The following is a 17750-nucleotide window of genomic DNA, read 5'->3' on the forward strand; positions in this document are numbered from 1 at the left end:
TGGATTGCGCACGATAATGTAGTCTTTTTTGGGGAAATAAAGCGGTCAGGACAATGGAATCGATAAACCGTTCCGTTAATTTAATGACGGATGCATTAAAGAATGTACCTATACGTGTGTGTACAACCCGAACGCATAATGCGTGGGAGATGTCCCGAGCTGCGGGAGGTGTACATAATGCAATAGTTTCTGAACGAACAAGCGAGTAAATTACTGTAGAAGGGAAAGGAACGAGTGAGGGAGACGGAAAGCGTTTAATGCATCCCTTACTCCACTAAATCCCCTATCCCTTATTTCCGTTTCTTATATCTCTGTCACTCGCTTAATGCCGCGCACTTAGCCACTTTAGCATCGGGGGACAGCCGTGTCGCGTGGATTTAGGGAATTATTTTTGCCGCGTATGGTAATTTTGTGACATTATCAAGTTGTTCCTATTCGGGCTTCGATAATAATCATCGATGCGATCGGCTAAATTTTCCAGAGTAAACGCAACGTTGTTGATATTGGCAGTACGAGAGAGCATCGTTAAAATTTTCGAGAACGTTTGATGATAATTTCGATATAAATTATATATTATATCAACGAAACGCTCATTTCACAAATACAGTCAATTACGCTTAATCAGTATATGAAATCATCCGAGTCCGAATACATGATATATGTATCAATTTCAATGAGGATAGCAAACGAAAAATCTCGGCAAAACCCTTCACCGCATCAGCATAATCCGGTACTCAATCTCATAGCAGCAATTCATTTCAAAAAATCTCCATGCGTCCGACAACTCTTCATTGATATTAATACATTACCGCGCGCACACACACACACACACACACAGCTGCTTTGGCGCAGGGGTGAGCTCGCACACGTACTCAGATGCATTAGATCATACACCGGCGATTACAATGCGTTGCAGCAGCAGCAGCTGAGCAGATTCTACTGCCTCGTCTCTCGCTGCAGTGTCGAAAGGCCAGACGGGCTATATACACGCGAAAAGCGCAATAAAAGGCAGTCTGCAGCGCACACCCCTCTTTCGGACAAACGGACGTGAAGCAAAAGAGAGAGAGAGAGAGAGCAGCGAACCGTCGGCCTCGAGTCATGGAAAATTCTGGGGGCGTTTGTGTTGCAGCGGACCTGCTCTCTGCTGCGCTCGCGTCTCCCTGATAATGAAGTTCGGCGCTGTTGGCTGCCCTGATGATGATGATGATGACGATGACGAATCGTGTATGTGTGTGTGTGGACTCGGCATGAATTCGTAATGCTGGATATTAAATTTTCGATTCAGATAGTTTGGGCGTCAGCCCGCGCCGCGCGAGTATTGTCGATCACGCGACCACCGCCGCCGCCACCGCTGCTGCTGTTGCTGTTGCTGTGCGATGATGAAGCGGGGATATCTGATGAGTAAGTTATAGCGGAAAAACTGCCGACGAGTGAATTCTACCCGAAGGTGCAGTGTTTTGCGTCGTATTACCCTATTAATAGGAAAGTGGAGCTAACAACCGGTTCTAACTCGGTTATATATGCCACTTGGCGTATCTATTTTTTTCGCTTGAAAATGTACATAATCGCGCGCTAAAAGCAATATTATACTTTCCAAGCAGCAGCAGCAGCAGCATGAATTGTTGAGAGTTATGATGTGTATTTTCATGGGAGATGCGACTGACAGTCGGCCAAGCTGAAGCGGCATAAATCGATTATCCAAAAGGTCGTTGCACGCGCGAATGAAAAACGGAATTAAAGTTAGAAGTGCAGCCGTCGGGGATAAATGGGACGTCGGTATGGATTCGTAAAATAGCTTAAGTCCTTCAATATTGAATCCAACACATCCACTGCCAAAACAAATATTTACCCCGTGGAACTCAGGCAGCCGAAAAATTGCAAGTATGCGCGGCGTCTCTCGCTCGCGTGCACAAAAATTACACGGATCGTCGTTCCGTCGCATCAAGCGCGTGTCTTACTGCGTCTATACTCGCACACGCATATGTAATACCTAGGCATTACACTTGCGGCTCGGTAGTCCGAAGGGGAATTTTGTAAAAGTGCGCTATACATGCCCTATATCTACGGAGCGAAGGAACGAGTGCATTACTCTACCTACGGAGGCATGACCGTTGCGCTCGCGCGTATAAAGGAAATGAGCCCGTAGGTGTGCTTCCATACACACATGTGCCTATGCTCATCAGCCAATTCAACTATGCACGCTCGCGTCGTAGTCGTCGTCGTGTCTCTCTGCTGCAGCGCCGCCGCCGCCGTTGCGTACGTGCTGTGGATCCAATGAGGAATGGAGAGAGAGAGAGAGAGAGAGAGAGAGAGAGAGAGAGAGAGAGAGAGACGCGCGGTGCGCCGGAGGGAAATGGTGGGACATGGTGGCCTGCAGCGCGCGCGGCTGCAGTCCACGAACGGCTGTAAAAAGGAGAGAGCGAAAATGGATGGACGCATAGATTTTCCGAGGATGCAACCATTTTTTTTCTCTTTTCACTCGCACTCTGTGCGGCTGCGGCACTTTTTGCTGCAAATATTTTTCCGGAAAATTGCTTTCGCGAGGCGCGTCGTCCCCCGCTCTCTCCCTCTGCGGTGACGTGTAATTGAAAATGGAAAATTTTTAGCTTCGGCGGCTTTCGAATTTTTCGACGCGTCCCGATGGAAAACTCGGCTCGAGATTGATAGGCGCGTTTTTGTTTTTATTTTTTCTGTATACGGGAGAGTCTGGTTCGAGAGCCACTTTTCACGGATTGAACAAGCTTTGCCTCGATCTGCCCGAAAAGCAGGGTATTATACAAGAGCGGAGAGAAGCGCGCTGAGGAAATTAAAGAGCTGCGGTCTGCGGAGGACAAAAATCCAAAGAAACGAGGCTGCGCGCAACAGCAGCGGAGTAGAATGAACCCGCAGCGGAATGCTCGCGCAGAAAGAAACACTGAAGGAGAGAATTACAGAGATAATGAGAGAAAGAGGAAGAGAGCGAGCAAGCTAGCCCCGACCCTGCTAATATAGTATCGAGAGAGAGAGAGAGAGAGAGAGTGAGCCGCGAAAGAAGGAGAGACAGAGCGAGCGAGCGAGAGAAATAAAAGAGAAAGAAATACAGCGACGAGAGCTCTGTGGGGGTCTGTCGCCGGCGCGCCGGAATAATTTCGTGCGTACAAATGCGCGCGCACACATACACACAGGCCGACGTCCAGCATCGGAGGGGTCGCTCTCTCGCGCACGTATATGATGGGGGAGCAGAAGTCCGACGAGTGTAACGCGCACAGCTGTGTGCACAGACACGCTCGCCCGCGCACGCTATGGGCCTATACCTACGGGCTGCAGAGAGACCGCAGAGAGAAAAATACGCGAGCGCAACCCCGACGCGTATTACGTGCGTACAGCCGAGAGAGAACGGGATGGAGATATATGGGCACGGAGTAGGAGGGCCCGTTGCGTTGTTGTGCAGTTTCGAGAGCTAGAGAGAGAGAGAGAGAGAGAGAGAGAGAGAGAGAGAGAGGTGTGTACACTGCGCTCGCGCGCTAACGAACGAGCTTCGGGGGCTTGTTTTTGGGTATGATGATTCTGATCTCGGAGAGAGCTGCACTGTGCTCGCTGGGATTTCTGGTTTTCCTGCGCGCGAGTGTATTTTCAGGAAGAACAAAACCACTAATATATGGTTTATTCGCGGCCAAAAGCACAAATCCTGCATTGAGATTCCCTGTAATCGAGTTGCAAAATTAATCAACGCCCAAAAACAAGCCTGTATTAATTTTGCAAACCATCAACAGCATCCAGACAGGTAGCTATGATAAGTTTTATGCTGACGTCAGACCTTGTTATAACTTACACACGCCGTTATATGACTTCATCTCTTCGTTTGTAGAGCCGCTGCCGCCGTATAATACATATTTCAACGAATATACGAGAGGGACGCGGGAAGTTAGCGGCGCGCGCAATTAGTTATCGAAAGTCAGAGGTCATATCCGTACACACACGCAGCTCTCCTGAATAAACAAAAGCCATTGCGGTTCGAAGTTGAATCGCGCAATTAGAATTACGCAAACGGTTAACGGCCGATCGAGTGAATTTGCTTTAATTGTTGTTTTCGGAGCAGTATAGCTATAATACACGCGTAACAAAGGATAGCTCGTTTTGTTTACACGTTTTCTCCTCTTCTTCGGCTTGGCCACGTTATTACACTTTGTCAACGAAAAATCGACCTTTATATTCAGCAAGAAAATCAATAACGAGCCCAGCAGTACAAAGCCATCTCTTTATCCAGGCGACTGACGTCGTTATTGCATATGTATTTCCCGCGGCATAGTCAATAGCGCGAATCTTAATCCTGAATTTTCCTCTCGCGGACAGTCCTGACATTGGCAAGTCCCTGAGCTTTGTGCTTTCTATATATCTGTGTTTTGTTCCGACGCGAGAGAGAGGGAGAGAGAGCGAGAGAGAGAGAGAGAGAGAGAGAGAGAGAGAGAGAGAGAGAGAGAGAGAGAGGGCGAAGTCCCCTTCGGTCGGACTCTCTGGCCTTGTCAGGATGACAATCAGTTGTATACCCGGGCTATACGGACCAGCTTATTTCGGATCCTCTCTAAGATTAATTCCTAACTAACCCTTTTGTTGCTTATAACTCGTGCTGCTGCTGCTCTGGCAATGGCTCGACAACTTTGCTAAATGATTCGATCGAAGCCAGGCTCGCACGTAAAATATTACCCGGAACAGTATAATCTCGAGAGTTTTCCTTATTTATGTATTGAAAGAATTGTCATCCTGCTAGTAAAATACGGTTGAAATTCAAGCAGCGTTGTATAATATTCTCTCCAACTTGCCCGATAAATACGGTATCGACATAAACTTTCCATCGCGAAGACGAGGGCGACGCGCGAGAGAGCGAAAAAAGTAAGAAGAAAAAGAAATCGAACGACCCAATTCGCAGGGCAGCAGCAGCAGCGAAGAATAGGAATTCCTCGGCTATTCTTCAGCTTCAAGCTCGCTGGCAGCTAGCAGAAATTTCGTTTATCTGCGCGCACATACAGCTCGCTATCGATTTTCCCGCGGACATACGGGAAAGCATCGCTTGCGTTTTGCTTTTCTCTTCATTCCGTGTCGTGCGCACATACGAGTCTCGACTAGCACTAGATCTTTTTCTATCTTAGGTTCTTTCTTTCTCTCTCGTCGGTGAATACGATGCAAAGCTGCGACGACGACGACGACGCGCGATTTGCTCCCGCCGAGTCGAAAGGGGGAACGGATCTTTGGTCTTCCATTCGGACGCCACTACGTTGAGTCCATACGATGTGAAACTTTCAGGGCGGGGCTCCTTGGAGACATTTCGTCGCGGAAGCTCTCTCCGCGAATTCATTAGGAGAAACGCCTCGAATGGCCATATTTTCGGGTGTGTGCGCGTAGTAGGCTTCGTCGGTGCGTGCATTGCGCAACCCGAAGGAGGAAAATATGATAAGGGAAGATCGCGGTATGGAGTAAATAAGAGAGCAGGCTTTTATCTGCGGCCGAGCGTATCTGGAATGTCCAATAAGTAATGATACAATAACTTCTACTAACGGCTCTATCGGCCCTGAGCGCGCGCAATATATTTAGGTGATTCGCCGGCGGTAATCTCGACCGCGAATCTTGTTATACCTTCTCTCATTATTTTTTCGATCATACGTTTCCCGGATTTTCCCTTGAAACATCGACATTCATCATCGAGTCTACCCTCAACGCTCGCCTTTTCATTTCTCCCATCAGTCGTAGGAGGAAAAACAGTAGCCGGTAGCTCGCGCGCTGAAACAAACGTTGCAGAAAGAAAAAGGATTACAGCGCGCACCAGGAGAGAGATATGTGTGCAAAAGCCGAGAGAGAGGGAAAAGGGGAGCAAGTGGAGCGCCGCCGCCAGAGCAGATTAAAGATTCCTTCCGTTACATTAATATGCGCTTCGTTATTCCAGAGCGCGCGTTTACGTGCGCGCATGTACATATACGAGAGCCTCTCTCTATCTCTCTCCCTCCCTCCCCGCCGCCTGCTTTGATTTCCTGCTCGAGAGATTCCGCGTAGCTGCGCGCGTGAGCTGGTCCGAAAAGACGCGAATCGGCGTTATCGTCGATAAGCTGCTTTCTTTATGCGCTTTTTGAGAACGCGCGAAATGCAAAAAGCCTTCAATTGAACTCGCGGGCATCTCGGGGATTAAAAGTCCTTTGGTCTTGATTTACGCGATGATTTTTCAGCAACTCGGCGAGAAACAGCTTTTAAATAGAATCCCGCTCGCGAGCAGTGTAATTTGCATTCAGCGCCCGGCGAGATTCCTCGGTCTGATGTGAAAAAGTTTGTAATATCTTCAAGTTTCTTTGATTTGAAAGCTTCCTCGAGGAAAGTTTCGCACCGGTGTATAGCTGCGCCTGTTCATGTCTTGATGAGACTTTGAGCGGAGTTTCGAATTAACGCGCGCGGTGCGAGCTTGTTGTGTATAAAATAAACAATATTCGCGGCCTGCAATTTTCCGAAAGCGCCTCGGCAACTCGTGTATGTGTATACTCTAATCGTGTACGAAGCTCCATATCGCGCGCTAATAAACAATGAGAAGTATAGTCACTCTCCGCATCGTCTATAATTAACTCGTCGTTAAAATTTTATATAGAACACACACAGTGCATCGAAAGGAAAAGTTCAGTGGTTGCAGCGCTGCTTTATCAGCAGTAGCGGTAGTGAAAAAGTCGGAAAATACTATTATAAACGTTCGCGGTTAGAGAGTAAACGATTGCGTAATACACGCGCGCGTGCGATAAACAGAGAGCGCAGTATCCTGAAACTGTGGTGTGCTCATCTCTCAGATTTCAGCCCGATCAATATAAATTCACGTGTCGCGAATCTCTCGATATTGTTTCCGTCGACTTACCGCCACCGAATCGGTTTATCGATTCTACAGGTATACCGCCCGAATATCAATCATCAGCCATGATCAAATCGAGTATATCTTTTCATCTTAGTTTGCTACCCAACCCAACGTATACGAATCCCTCTAATCGCGTCCAACCAAGCCCGAATACTCACAAGCCTCATTAACACGTACACGAGGCACAAAAAATCGAGAGCAGCGGCAGCATAGGCGGCGGCCATTAAAGCAAACACCCCAGAAGCAGCAGCAGAGCAGTGGCATATATCAGAGAAGCGCTCCCGAATTAACAAGCTCGGAGAACCGCCTCGAGCGAGCGAACGCGCGATTTTCAGAGAGTCCCTGCCACTCCACTACACACACATCGATCGCGCGCAGCATAGCAGCAGCAGCACACGTAGAGAGAGAGAGAGAGAGAGAGAGAGAGAGACCGACCGGCTCGATAAGCTGCATATGCAGCGCGGCGGAGGGAGAAGCTCGCTCGCTGCGTGCGAGCGTTATATACGTATACGTGCTGCGCGCCGGAATCCAATGCATTAGAAAACGAGCGGACCGGCCGACCCTCGTTACGCTGCTGCTGCAGCTCTCTCGACGCGCGCTCTCTGCATACGGAAAATTCGTGCGGTCGCCGGGCTTTTCGGCAATGAAATCCGATACGGCTTTCCTTCTCGCTGTAATATTGTTCCTTCTTCGATCGTTTACCTTTGGCAGGAGAGAATTCGATGGAGAAAGATGTATTGTCAAGCGGAAAATTTTCCAAGGTTGATGATTGACTTTGACGTGCTCCCGCAGGAGGAGATCGGGAAGTGGCGGAGGAACATTTTCGTAGCTGCTTTGCATAAGGAGGATGTATGCGCCGCGGGTTGTGGCAGCAAGGAAAAGTTATGGGCGTCGGGAAGTTGGTGAATAGTGCCGGGTCATAAGAAGATAATGAAAACTGATGTGGGGGGGCCGTGCGCGCGGCTTATAGATTCGCGAGGGTGAGAGGAAGGTGCGGGTAAATTTTTTGAGCTACACTTATTTATTTAACATCGTCTTACTTTCGTTTTTTCTCGTCTTGAATTCACGTTAAATATTTCCGATAGAGCTGTGAATAAGCTATGTTCTCGCTTTGATTTTATAAGTTCACTATCGATTCTTTCACCGCTGATATACACATGCAAAATGCACTCCAATATATATTATTTTATAAAATTTAATCTCGCTTGCGACGCGAACGAGAACGCATAAATTTGCAATAAAACGATTTGACCTATCGACTCTCCGCTTCTGCAGTTCACGTTATAAAAACAAGCGCAAAACTAATAGCTCGCACCCGCACGTGCCGACGAGATCGCTTTTGTCGAATGAGCCTATATTATATACACACACTACGCGTAATTCAACTATATACATACACACGTGCGGGTAGTGCAAAAACGTCGCGCACGAGCCGCCGATTCCCCCGGCGAACCAAAACAATTAGATTAAACTATCGCTAACAAAGCCGTGCAGCAGCAGCGGCGCGTCGAAATTGCTCGCGCGCGCGTTTCGAAAACTATTGATCGATTTCCCGTTAACGAACAATATTGCGAACTCAGCACAATTTGCACCTATCGAAAGGTCAATCGCCATCGGCTGGAAAATACCCGAAATGTCACAATTACGCAATGTACGTGTGTGTGTGCGTGTGTGTGGTGTGTGTTCCTGCAGCGTCACGAATTTCGACCGTAGAACTCCGCGATTGGCTATCGGGAAAAATCTGGTCGTGACGAGGCGGCGGAGATATAGGAAGGAAAGAGGGGCGATAAAAAAGAAGCGTGGACTGGGCGGGGATATGGCTATCGGTGTTAGATAAAAAAGAAGGAAAGTGACGGGCAGGTTCGCCGACAGAGATAAAGGAAGACTCGGTGAGGAGAGAGATTATTTTTGGCACATATATATTATACGCGATGACGGTTTCGGCGTGCGTGCATCTGGATTTCGGTTTTGAGCTATATAGGATAATTGTCGTATCGACGTCTCCGGGAAGTGGCTATCGGCGAGAGTTCTCGAAATAGAGCGTTATAATCGACAATTAATTGGCGCTTCGGTATTATAATCAAGGCAGTCGCATTGATCGCCTTGTATGAGCTCTGTATTATACACTCGCGACTGCTCACGGTTGACTCCGGTTGTTCGCGAACGCAAATCTCAATACCCCGCATAACGAACATCGTCAATTCGACACTTATCACAAAAGTGTCATAACTCACGCACGACGATGAACAACACACCGTCACGTGTAAAAGGTGACGTAACAGCGCGGCCATCTCGGCCACTGCACAGCAGCAGCAGCAGAGAATTTCGCGCTAACACATTCCGCTAATGCGTCCGTAAAGAGGTTAGTGATGTGTCGGCGCAAGAGAGAGCCGGGCTATGCATGGCGCATTACTTACACACACCGTCCCGGCGTATAACGCTCTCTCTCTCTCTCTCTCTCTCTCTCTCTCTCTCTCTCTCTCTCTCTCTCTCTCTCTCTATCTCCAGAGCCACTGGACAACAATCCAACTGCGAAGATTTATGCCATTGTGTGTATGCGCCACTGCATTTCCCGTAATTTAAACGGGTGTATGTGCGCGAGAGCGTTGTTGGCCTGTATCTGGAGCGTGTATAGGTATACTGCTATGTTGATCGTTGAGTTGGCGAGAGTATAAGGGCTTTGACTCGGCTGTGTCAGGTTGTTGAGTTTCTGATTTAACGGGCGGCCTGATAAATCTGTTTGTAGTGCGTAAGGCTGCGGGTAACTGCTCTACTTCAGCTCTGATAGTAAGATCGCGCTCGTATGGAAATGAAGATGTTGCAGAGTTTAGGAAAATGTCAACGTCAGATATATAGTAGAGATGTCAGTTTCGTAGAAAAAAACCCCACTGTCTTCGCATCAGCGCTGAAATCAATAAGCACACACACATACCCATAACGGAGAAGATGATGAGCTCTCGTGATCCGAAAACGCGCGGACATTCTCGTAAATGGCTTCTACTCCCGACGACGACGACGATGGCGCAGAGAAGACTATTTCGCGCTGTATAACGGTATATTTGCTCGCGCGAGCGTTATCGAACGACGCGCTTTCGAATTCGAGCTTTTCTATTTGCCGACGAATTCTGTTTGTCGACGTCGGCGACGGCTTGTCAAGCTGTATTGCGTCGACGTGCGAATTATCATGTCGGCGTGAGCGATGCGGTCATTGTTCGAAATGTGAAGCCAACGCGTCGCTTGATATGACAGCTGTTTTTCGGACGCTTTTTCGCACTCGGTCATGGGATGCATACGTAGTGTGACGCATGAATGTTTCATTCATATATCGAGGTCGCCTAGATTCACTGCAAAGTCTTGACTCGTAAAAGTATCGAATCAATTATTCACATGAGTACAAGCTTCAGCAGATTCTCTCCTGCATTAGCCAGGAGCTTCTCAAAGTTTCAAAGCATTTACGGTCCAAAGCGAAAATTACAAGTAGAATTCAAGGGAAGAAAAAGGAAAGCCAGACATCGGACTCGATTGTTAAATTTAGATGACAACCTGGCGAGCGCGTAACCCAAATGTCAGAGAGCCAGCTCGGGAGAGAGAGAGAGTAGCCGTAAAAAGAGCTCCGCTCCGCATGGACCACAGCATCGGGCATCGATTGGATCGGAAGTGCGGCAACCTCGAAACACTCGCCACAGCAGCAGTAGCAGAAATCGAGGGCCAGTTTCGCCTCTATCTACATATATACCTATATACACATGTACACACAGCCGCAGCGCTATGCCGTCAAGAGAACAGAGAGAGAGAGAGAGAGAGAGAGAGAGAGAGAGAGAGAGAGAGAGAGAGAGAGAGAGAGAGAGAGAGAGAGAGAGAGCAATATCCTATACACACCGGAGCTTTCCGCTCGAGGACGACGCGACGACGGCTGCACTCGCGGTTACCGTGTTAAAGGTCAGTTTACAGTCTCGGCGGCGTCCCGATCTCATACTTAAGGATTACCTCCGCGCGCATTATTTGTCGCCGCTGTAGATCTGCGGTCGGGCGCGCGAAGCTGATCTGTATCGATTTTGTGCGTCATCGAGATTATTCTCAGTGTGCGACTGAATTTTTCAATGCTTCCGTTGTTAGAGAGAGAGAGAGAGAGAGAGAGAGAGAAAGAGAAAGAGAGAGAGAGAGAGAGAGAGAGAGAGAGAGAGAGAGAGAGAGAGAGAGAGAGAGCTGAAATCGAATATGTATGCATCGCTATATGTACGAGCTTTTCTCGCGCAGAAAGCCGTGCACATCGCCTTCAGAGACTGTAGCTCGAAAAAAGCGCGTAGGCAGCTAGGACGCATTGTTGTACGGGGAGGGAGAGCCGCGCGCGGCGAATTCGTCTAGCTTCCTCCGCTTTTTGCGCTGTCTTTCTTTCTCGTTCTGATCCTCTTTCATTCTAAACGCGAAACGGGAGCGAGCCGAGAGTATAACAGTATATGTACCGGCGCTGAAGGCGCTTCGGACGCGAACTGCCATAGATGTAGGCTTGGATGTGCCAGTGGTGCTCAACTAGATTCATACGTGGCCAGAGCTTTTAATTTCTCTCTCTCTCTCTCTCTCTCACTCTCTCTCTCTCTCTTCGGCGCCGCCGCTCTGTGGAATTCTTGATATATTTTTCTGTGCTCGAGCTGCTCGGCCAATGGTTCAAATTATCAGCAGAGTGTATTTGGACACGAAAATGCTTACTTCGAGCCTGTTATTATATACTCGATTTTGGAAAATCTGAGTTTAGGGTAATGCGCTGGACGCAATTAGGCCGTAATTACGCTTGTATAAAGAAAGTAATTACACCTAATTGCAGCTCAACTACTCCATCCGCTGATGATGCGAAGCTCGAGTGTAATAATACAGTTATGAAAAATCGTGCACGTAAGCCAACTTTTACTTCTGCAGCTCTCGTGCCTGTATTCAAATTCTTGGGCGAAAGAAAGACAAAGAGAGAGAGAGAGAGAGAGAGAGAGAGAGAGAGAGCAACGGTACATTTTTTCTCCGCCAAATAATTTACGATTCCCGATGATTGCGGTAAACAGAAAAAGTTGGAACGCGTAATACATGTCCGAAGCGCTCACCTGCAGCAGCGACAGAGCGATCACTTATTTCAGAGCCGGATTGATGAAGGTTGTTGCACCGGATGCGGGTCAGTGCTGAAACCCTTCATCCTGGCGCTCGCGCTCGTTCAGCTCGTTTCTTGAATTCAAACGTCTTGAGAAACGCGTTGAGCTGCGTCGATTTTACGTCCGATAAGTGTTTGTGTGTGTATGAAAAGAGAAAGTAAAAGAAAGATTTGATTGCTTATGATTTTTATTACACGTCAGTTTCACACCCCCACGTTTTTCGTTGCTCTCTGTCTCCATCACACCTGTTCTCGAAAATCACCGATCTATCTCGCACCAATAATTCATACACACCCATCGCAAAAAGCTACGCCATATCCGCTCACTCGAATTTCTCGACCTCGCTCTCGAAGCATCTTTCTCCCCGGCAGCGAACAAAGCGACGCGCGCAAAAAAGAAGGTCTTGACGACGAAAAAAAAGAGAGAAAACCAGAGAGAAACGGGGTCTGCAGAGCATAGATGTGCACACGATGGAGTGCACGGGATAATGATGAAAAAAACGAAGAAAACAGTCGTCGCCTTGGTCGTTGGTCCCTCGTCATTATTCGATGCTGGATGACGCTTTTACACACACACGTGAAATGTATAGTGCTGGGTCTGGTCGATCATTAGCTGCTATACATCGTTTCTTTTTCACGGAGTAAGATTCGCTGAAATTACTCGATGCGTAAAAATAGAAGCCGAAGAGTTTGGCTGTGTGTGTGTGTGTGTAAACAGCAATTCACGTAATTAACTGGGATTCGCGGACTATCATCGGAAAAGCTTCAATTTACTCTCATTCATTGCCGCGACCCTAAATTTACATAGCTCTCTATTTGCACTATTTCATTGGTTGGCGTTCGGTACCTCTAGACTAACGTATTCGGTGAAGCAAAAAGCTCAAACTAATTCTTCTCGTTTAAAATGATTCAAATTCAAATCAACCAGTCAAAAAAGCCTCTGATGAAAGGTACAAAAATAAACGAAAAAACCTCAAACAGCCATACCAGCGCAGCACAGATCGCACATGCATACATAAAAATCACTATCGCAGCGCGTGAAGGAAGAGTGATCACACAGTGTATGTTTTTTTCTGTGCTTTTTCTCCGCAGAGTCCCGCGGCACTGCCGTACGCGCAAGGCCAAGGGGCGACTGCTCTGAGGGGTCCCTAGGAAAGCATGAGGGAACGAACCCCCTCTGCGGACGACACCCCGAAGAGGGCCCCGCCAGCCCCACCTGGAGGTGAGTCTCCTGTCTCTCTATCTCTCTGCCTCTGTCTGTGTCTCTCTCTCTCTCTCTCTCTCTCTCTCTCTCTCTCTCTCTCTCTCTCTCTCTCTCTCTCTCTCTCTCTCCTTCTCTGTGTTGCTCACGCTCGCACACACCGCACGCACGTATACCCACACACACACCGCAGCAGCGATGTGTTGAACTCGCCCTGCTCGAACTGTACCCCCCTACACTATAAGCCTGTGCTGTATACATGTCTAGCTCTCCTTTCTCTCTCTCTCTCTCTCTCTCTCTCTCTCTCTCTTTCTCTCTTTCTCTCTTCTGGCCGATCGAACGAACCCCCGGCTGAACTGGAACGGGAGCTTTAACCCCTTTACAGCCGCGCTCACGCGGAGCCCGTGTCTTTGTGCGCTGCTCTGCCGCCGCTTCCCCCGACGTGAAATTCTGACTTGGTGACGACGATGAGGCGCCGCTTGAAAGAGTAGGTATAATGTATTGCTAATCGCGATTCGACACCTGCGTGCGGCGCACAGCAGCCGATGCTCAGTTCGGAAATTTATTCATTGGAAAATTTACGTAAAACCGAAGTTTCGATCGCTGCCCGACTCGATATGTACTCGCAGTGATAGGGATACGCACTTTGCCGTGATTACCGTGGACAATTTTATTCGCGACCACTGGCATGCGAACTGATGAAATTAGCATTCGATTAGATTGCGCGCGGTTGTATATCTTTCGAACGCTGATGCGATATAATACGCGTGTACTTTTGTCGATTGGTGATATGCATCATGCGCTGCACTTGATTCAGATATTACGTAATAACGCGCGAGGGATAAATTTGTCGACTGTATTGTTGAAATTTAGTATTATGAACTTCGTGGGATATAGCTGCACATGTAAATTTTCGAGTGATTGGCAGTCTGCGATACTGCATACGTAATTTCGATTACAGTTTTGTTGCTCGGACACGATACGCGCTTGTCTAGAGCATTGTATTTCCGTCTAATGATCCAATACGGTATAGGCACAATATACCCTGTAAATAATAGATGCACATAATGGTATAATTATTGTTGATAGTATAATTTTCTCATATAGTGCATGAACGGATATAGATGGACTAGAAAATTTTGTTAATCTATATTAATGATCAACACTGTAGATACAACATATCCTACATGTTTGATTCGGATGTTTGTGCGTATGCCAGCTGATTATACCGATAGAAATATTGATTCTATCAGAGATAACACTTTTTCCCAATCAACACGCTACTGGAAAAAAAATTATCTGATCCAGCGTTACAAGAAAACAGATGTCGATTTCCTCGTCGTTCGAAAGATGAAACGATCTTTGACTCTTCGCGTGAGATATATAACATGAACTTGCATGTTCGATGCAACAACAATAACAACGCGGCTCGTGAAGATGTGAGAATCTATAAAGTGTTTTACGCGCTCGGCATATCGATTCTATTGACACGATAATTTCAATTTAACAGCATACTGCAGGGCCCTAAATCCTATTGCATCAGTATTCATAGTGTGCGTAAATGTATTTATGGAATACTGTATCGAGTGTTTAATGCTTTTTTAATGGAATACCCAACAACCAATTATGATAAACACCCAAATCGGAAGCTCTGCACTACCGAACGATAGAAGAAATTTCAAATTTCATCAAGGAACACGTCGTAGCAGTAGACACAAGGTACGTCTCCCGCGAAAGTCGTTCGCTAGTCGCATCCATTATACGCTCGCGCGTCCGATGGACAAAACAGCCTTGCTCGCGCACGTACACACACTAGCTCGATCGCTTTCAATGTCTCTCGCGTGTCTCTGTATGTGTGTGTGTGTGTGTGTAACGTGTATGTATAGATACACATGCGCCGCAGCTTTATCGCGCGCATATATCTGAATATCGAGACCTATAGAGAAGGTCCCGTTTTTGATGAAAAACCGCTGCTGTGTTTTTCTGTAGTTCTGAAAAACTTCGTAAGCAGGGAGCAGTTGTGATTGATGACGGTGTATTATTGTTATTGCTGCGTACTGAGATGAATGGCTTCTCTCGCGATGTGCAGATGATTTTTACATCATCGCAATAAATTCTCCCGTTTATTCGTTTACAAAAACAAGCTTCCGGGTTTGATTGGATATATCGCAAAAATCCGTACACGCATACACTGATGAAAAAAATAGCAAATCCGACGAAGTTTTTTTTAATTGCTCTCTCTCTCTCTCTCTCTCTCTCTCTCTCTCTCTCTCTCTCTCTCTCTTTCTCTGGCAAATAAAAGGCACTCTCTGCCATATCTCTATCCCATTCACAAATACGACTATTCACAAAAAAAAATACAGCCTGGCATTCCAATCACCGGCCAACTCAAAAGAGAGCAACAGCAGCCCGCGGCAAAGGGTTATTAACCGAGCGAACTGCTGTCCATACCAGCGCATTAACCCCACCCCCGCCTTTCCCGTACTTCCTAGACTGCATCGTCGACATCCCTCGCTCGCTCGCAACTCTTGTTTACACCCTCGCGCGACTCTGCCAGGGGGCAGCTCGTCGCCGTCGTCGTCGTACATACCGGTCGATCGTAATCGTCGACTGACCCACGCGTTGCTGCAGCAGCTGCGCGCAGTCATTTTCCGCTTCTTCGCTTTCGTTGCGCCGCTTTTCGCCTGCGGGGTGTATGGTATAGTAGAGTGAGAGTTTAGCCGAACGTGTGCTGCTGCAGCGGCGGCTGCGCCCTCGAGGCTTTCAATAATGCGCTTATATATGCGCGGAGAGCGCTCCGGAGAATTACGAGCTCTTGGATATTTTGCGGAATTTCGGGAGGCTCGCCGCCGCCGTGCTGGGAATTCTGATTCGATTTTGATAGGCGAAGTCGATGATTTTTTTCGTCACTCGCAGTTTTAAACGTGTGTTATTTGCTTATTTTTACCATGGTGCTTTTGACTTGGAAGATAACTGTTATACGTCTCGAACTTTCGGGATAGTAAGAAATGCAGCCTCAATTAACCCCTTTTCCAAAATTATCGTCACCCTCTTCATTAAGGATTTCGCGCCAGAAGCCAGCAGCATCCAAATAATAATCACCCGCGAGAAGTGCGCGCTATACACTACAACAATATATAACCGAATCGAAAAAGAATCGCTGCTTTATTTTCCTCGTCGAGGCCCACCGTCGCCGCGCTTGTAATGAGAAAATGAAAATTTCCATTTTTATGCGCGCACACGTGCACCTACACATGCGTATACTCGCGCGAACAGAGCTGAATTTCCAGCTGAAATTGATCATGAATAAAACAGGCGCGCGCGCGTTGCACAACCCGAAAGAATCGTCGTCACTCGCGCTCATCAGACGTACACTGTGCCAGAGCCGGAGCTTTCGGTTCTGTATACAGAAACGCGCGGCGGTGTATTTTAAAATCGGAATCCCATAAAAACTCACACTCGATTTGCGATATTCGACGCGCGACCGCTTGTCGTTTGCATGAACGTATAAATATATATCTATACGGGAGACTTCGTCCCTCTCTGTGGGGGTTTGTGAAAGGCATTATTTTTAAATGTATGGTAAAAATTCAGTATGTTCTCTGTTGATTGATTTATTTTTAATTTTTACGGTCCAGATATTCGCACATGTGTAAAACGCAAAACGATGTTTGTACACAATTATTTTCAAGCTATAATACATGACTAGGTACCTAGCGAAACAGTATCATATTAATTGTACGCATAAACAACTATTTTTGGAAACAAAAGCATTCTCTCTCGATTCAAACAACGGCCCCTGCGAAAATCGCGAATGTAAGCCGTACGGTAATTTTCACGGCTGAAAGATTCTTCGCAAACGCGCGTTGAAGAATCCAGCAACAGTAACAACAGCAGAGAGAGAGAGAGAGAGAGAGAGAGAGAGAGAGAGAGAGAGAGAGAGAGAGAGAGAGAGTCGCATCAGGTCACGGATCAAAGCCGTAGAATTCAATTAAAAAATGTTCCCTCCTGCACGTGTACACATTCAAAAGTCGCTCTGCGATTCATTCATTTTCCATTCGCGAAATTCGTCAAACTTATAATCATGACACTGTGCACGCGAGAGGGTAATACACAATATATACGCGGTGTCGAAACATCTCTCTCGCAGAGGAAACGCGCACCCGCAGCAGCGCGAGATATCGCATGCAGTCGGGGACCTCGACAAGTATAGAAAGAGCCGTCGCTGCTGCAGCTCGCCTCATTTCACAATGACAGGAGCACGCGCAGGGCATATATATGTATGTGTGTGTGTGTGTGTGTGTCTTTCTCTCTCTTGCTGCCAGACAGAAGCGTGTTTATCGAGTGAAGACCTGCTTTTCCTTCTGGCGAATGAGGTGCACGCGATGCGCGACCTGCTCCTCCATTGCGCTTCCTTCCTACCTTTGGGTTCTCTTTCTCCCCGGTTATACTTTTTCTTTCTCTACTCCTCGCGCTCTTTCGGGTCGTCGTGTGTGTGTAGCCAAGAGATCGTCGAGTTCTGTATCGATATAATTATGAGGACGGATGAGAAGGGA

General features: G+C 47.4%; 1 protein-coding gene across 3 annotated transcripts in view; it reads left to right on the forward strand.

Moving 5' to 3' along the window:
• LOC100679295 (microtubule-associated protein futsch) overlaps positions 1-17750 on the forward strand; it is an 82429-nt gene that overhangs the window by 22966 nt on the left and 41713 nt on the right. For 2 of the 3 annotated variants that reach the window (XM_031921353.2, XM_031921354.2), the window contains exon 2: positions 13086-13215. The exons of the other annotated variant lie outside the window; for it this stretch is intronic. In XM_031921353.2, the coding sequence (XP_031777213.1) occupies positions 13152-13215 (64 nt within the window). In that variant the 5' untranslated portion in view covers positions 13086-13151. The remainder of the gene's footprint in view (positions 1-13085; positions 13216-17750) is intronic. 3 annotated transcript variants of the gene reach the window in all.

The sequence above is a fragment of the Nasonia vitripennis genome, chromosome 1 (genome assembly GCF_009193385.2).
Source record: "Nasonia vitripennis strain AsymCx chromosome 1, Nvit_psr_1.1, whole genome shotgun sequence".
Taxonomy (NCBI): domain Eukaryota; kingdom Metazoa; phylum Arthropoda; class Insecta; order Hymenoptera; family Pteromalidae; genus Nasonia; species Nasonia vitripennis.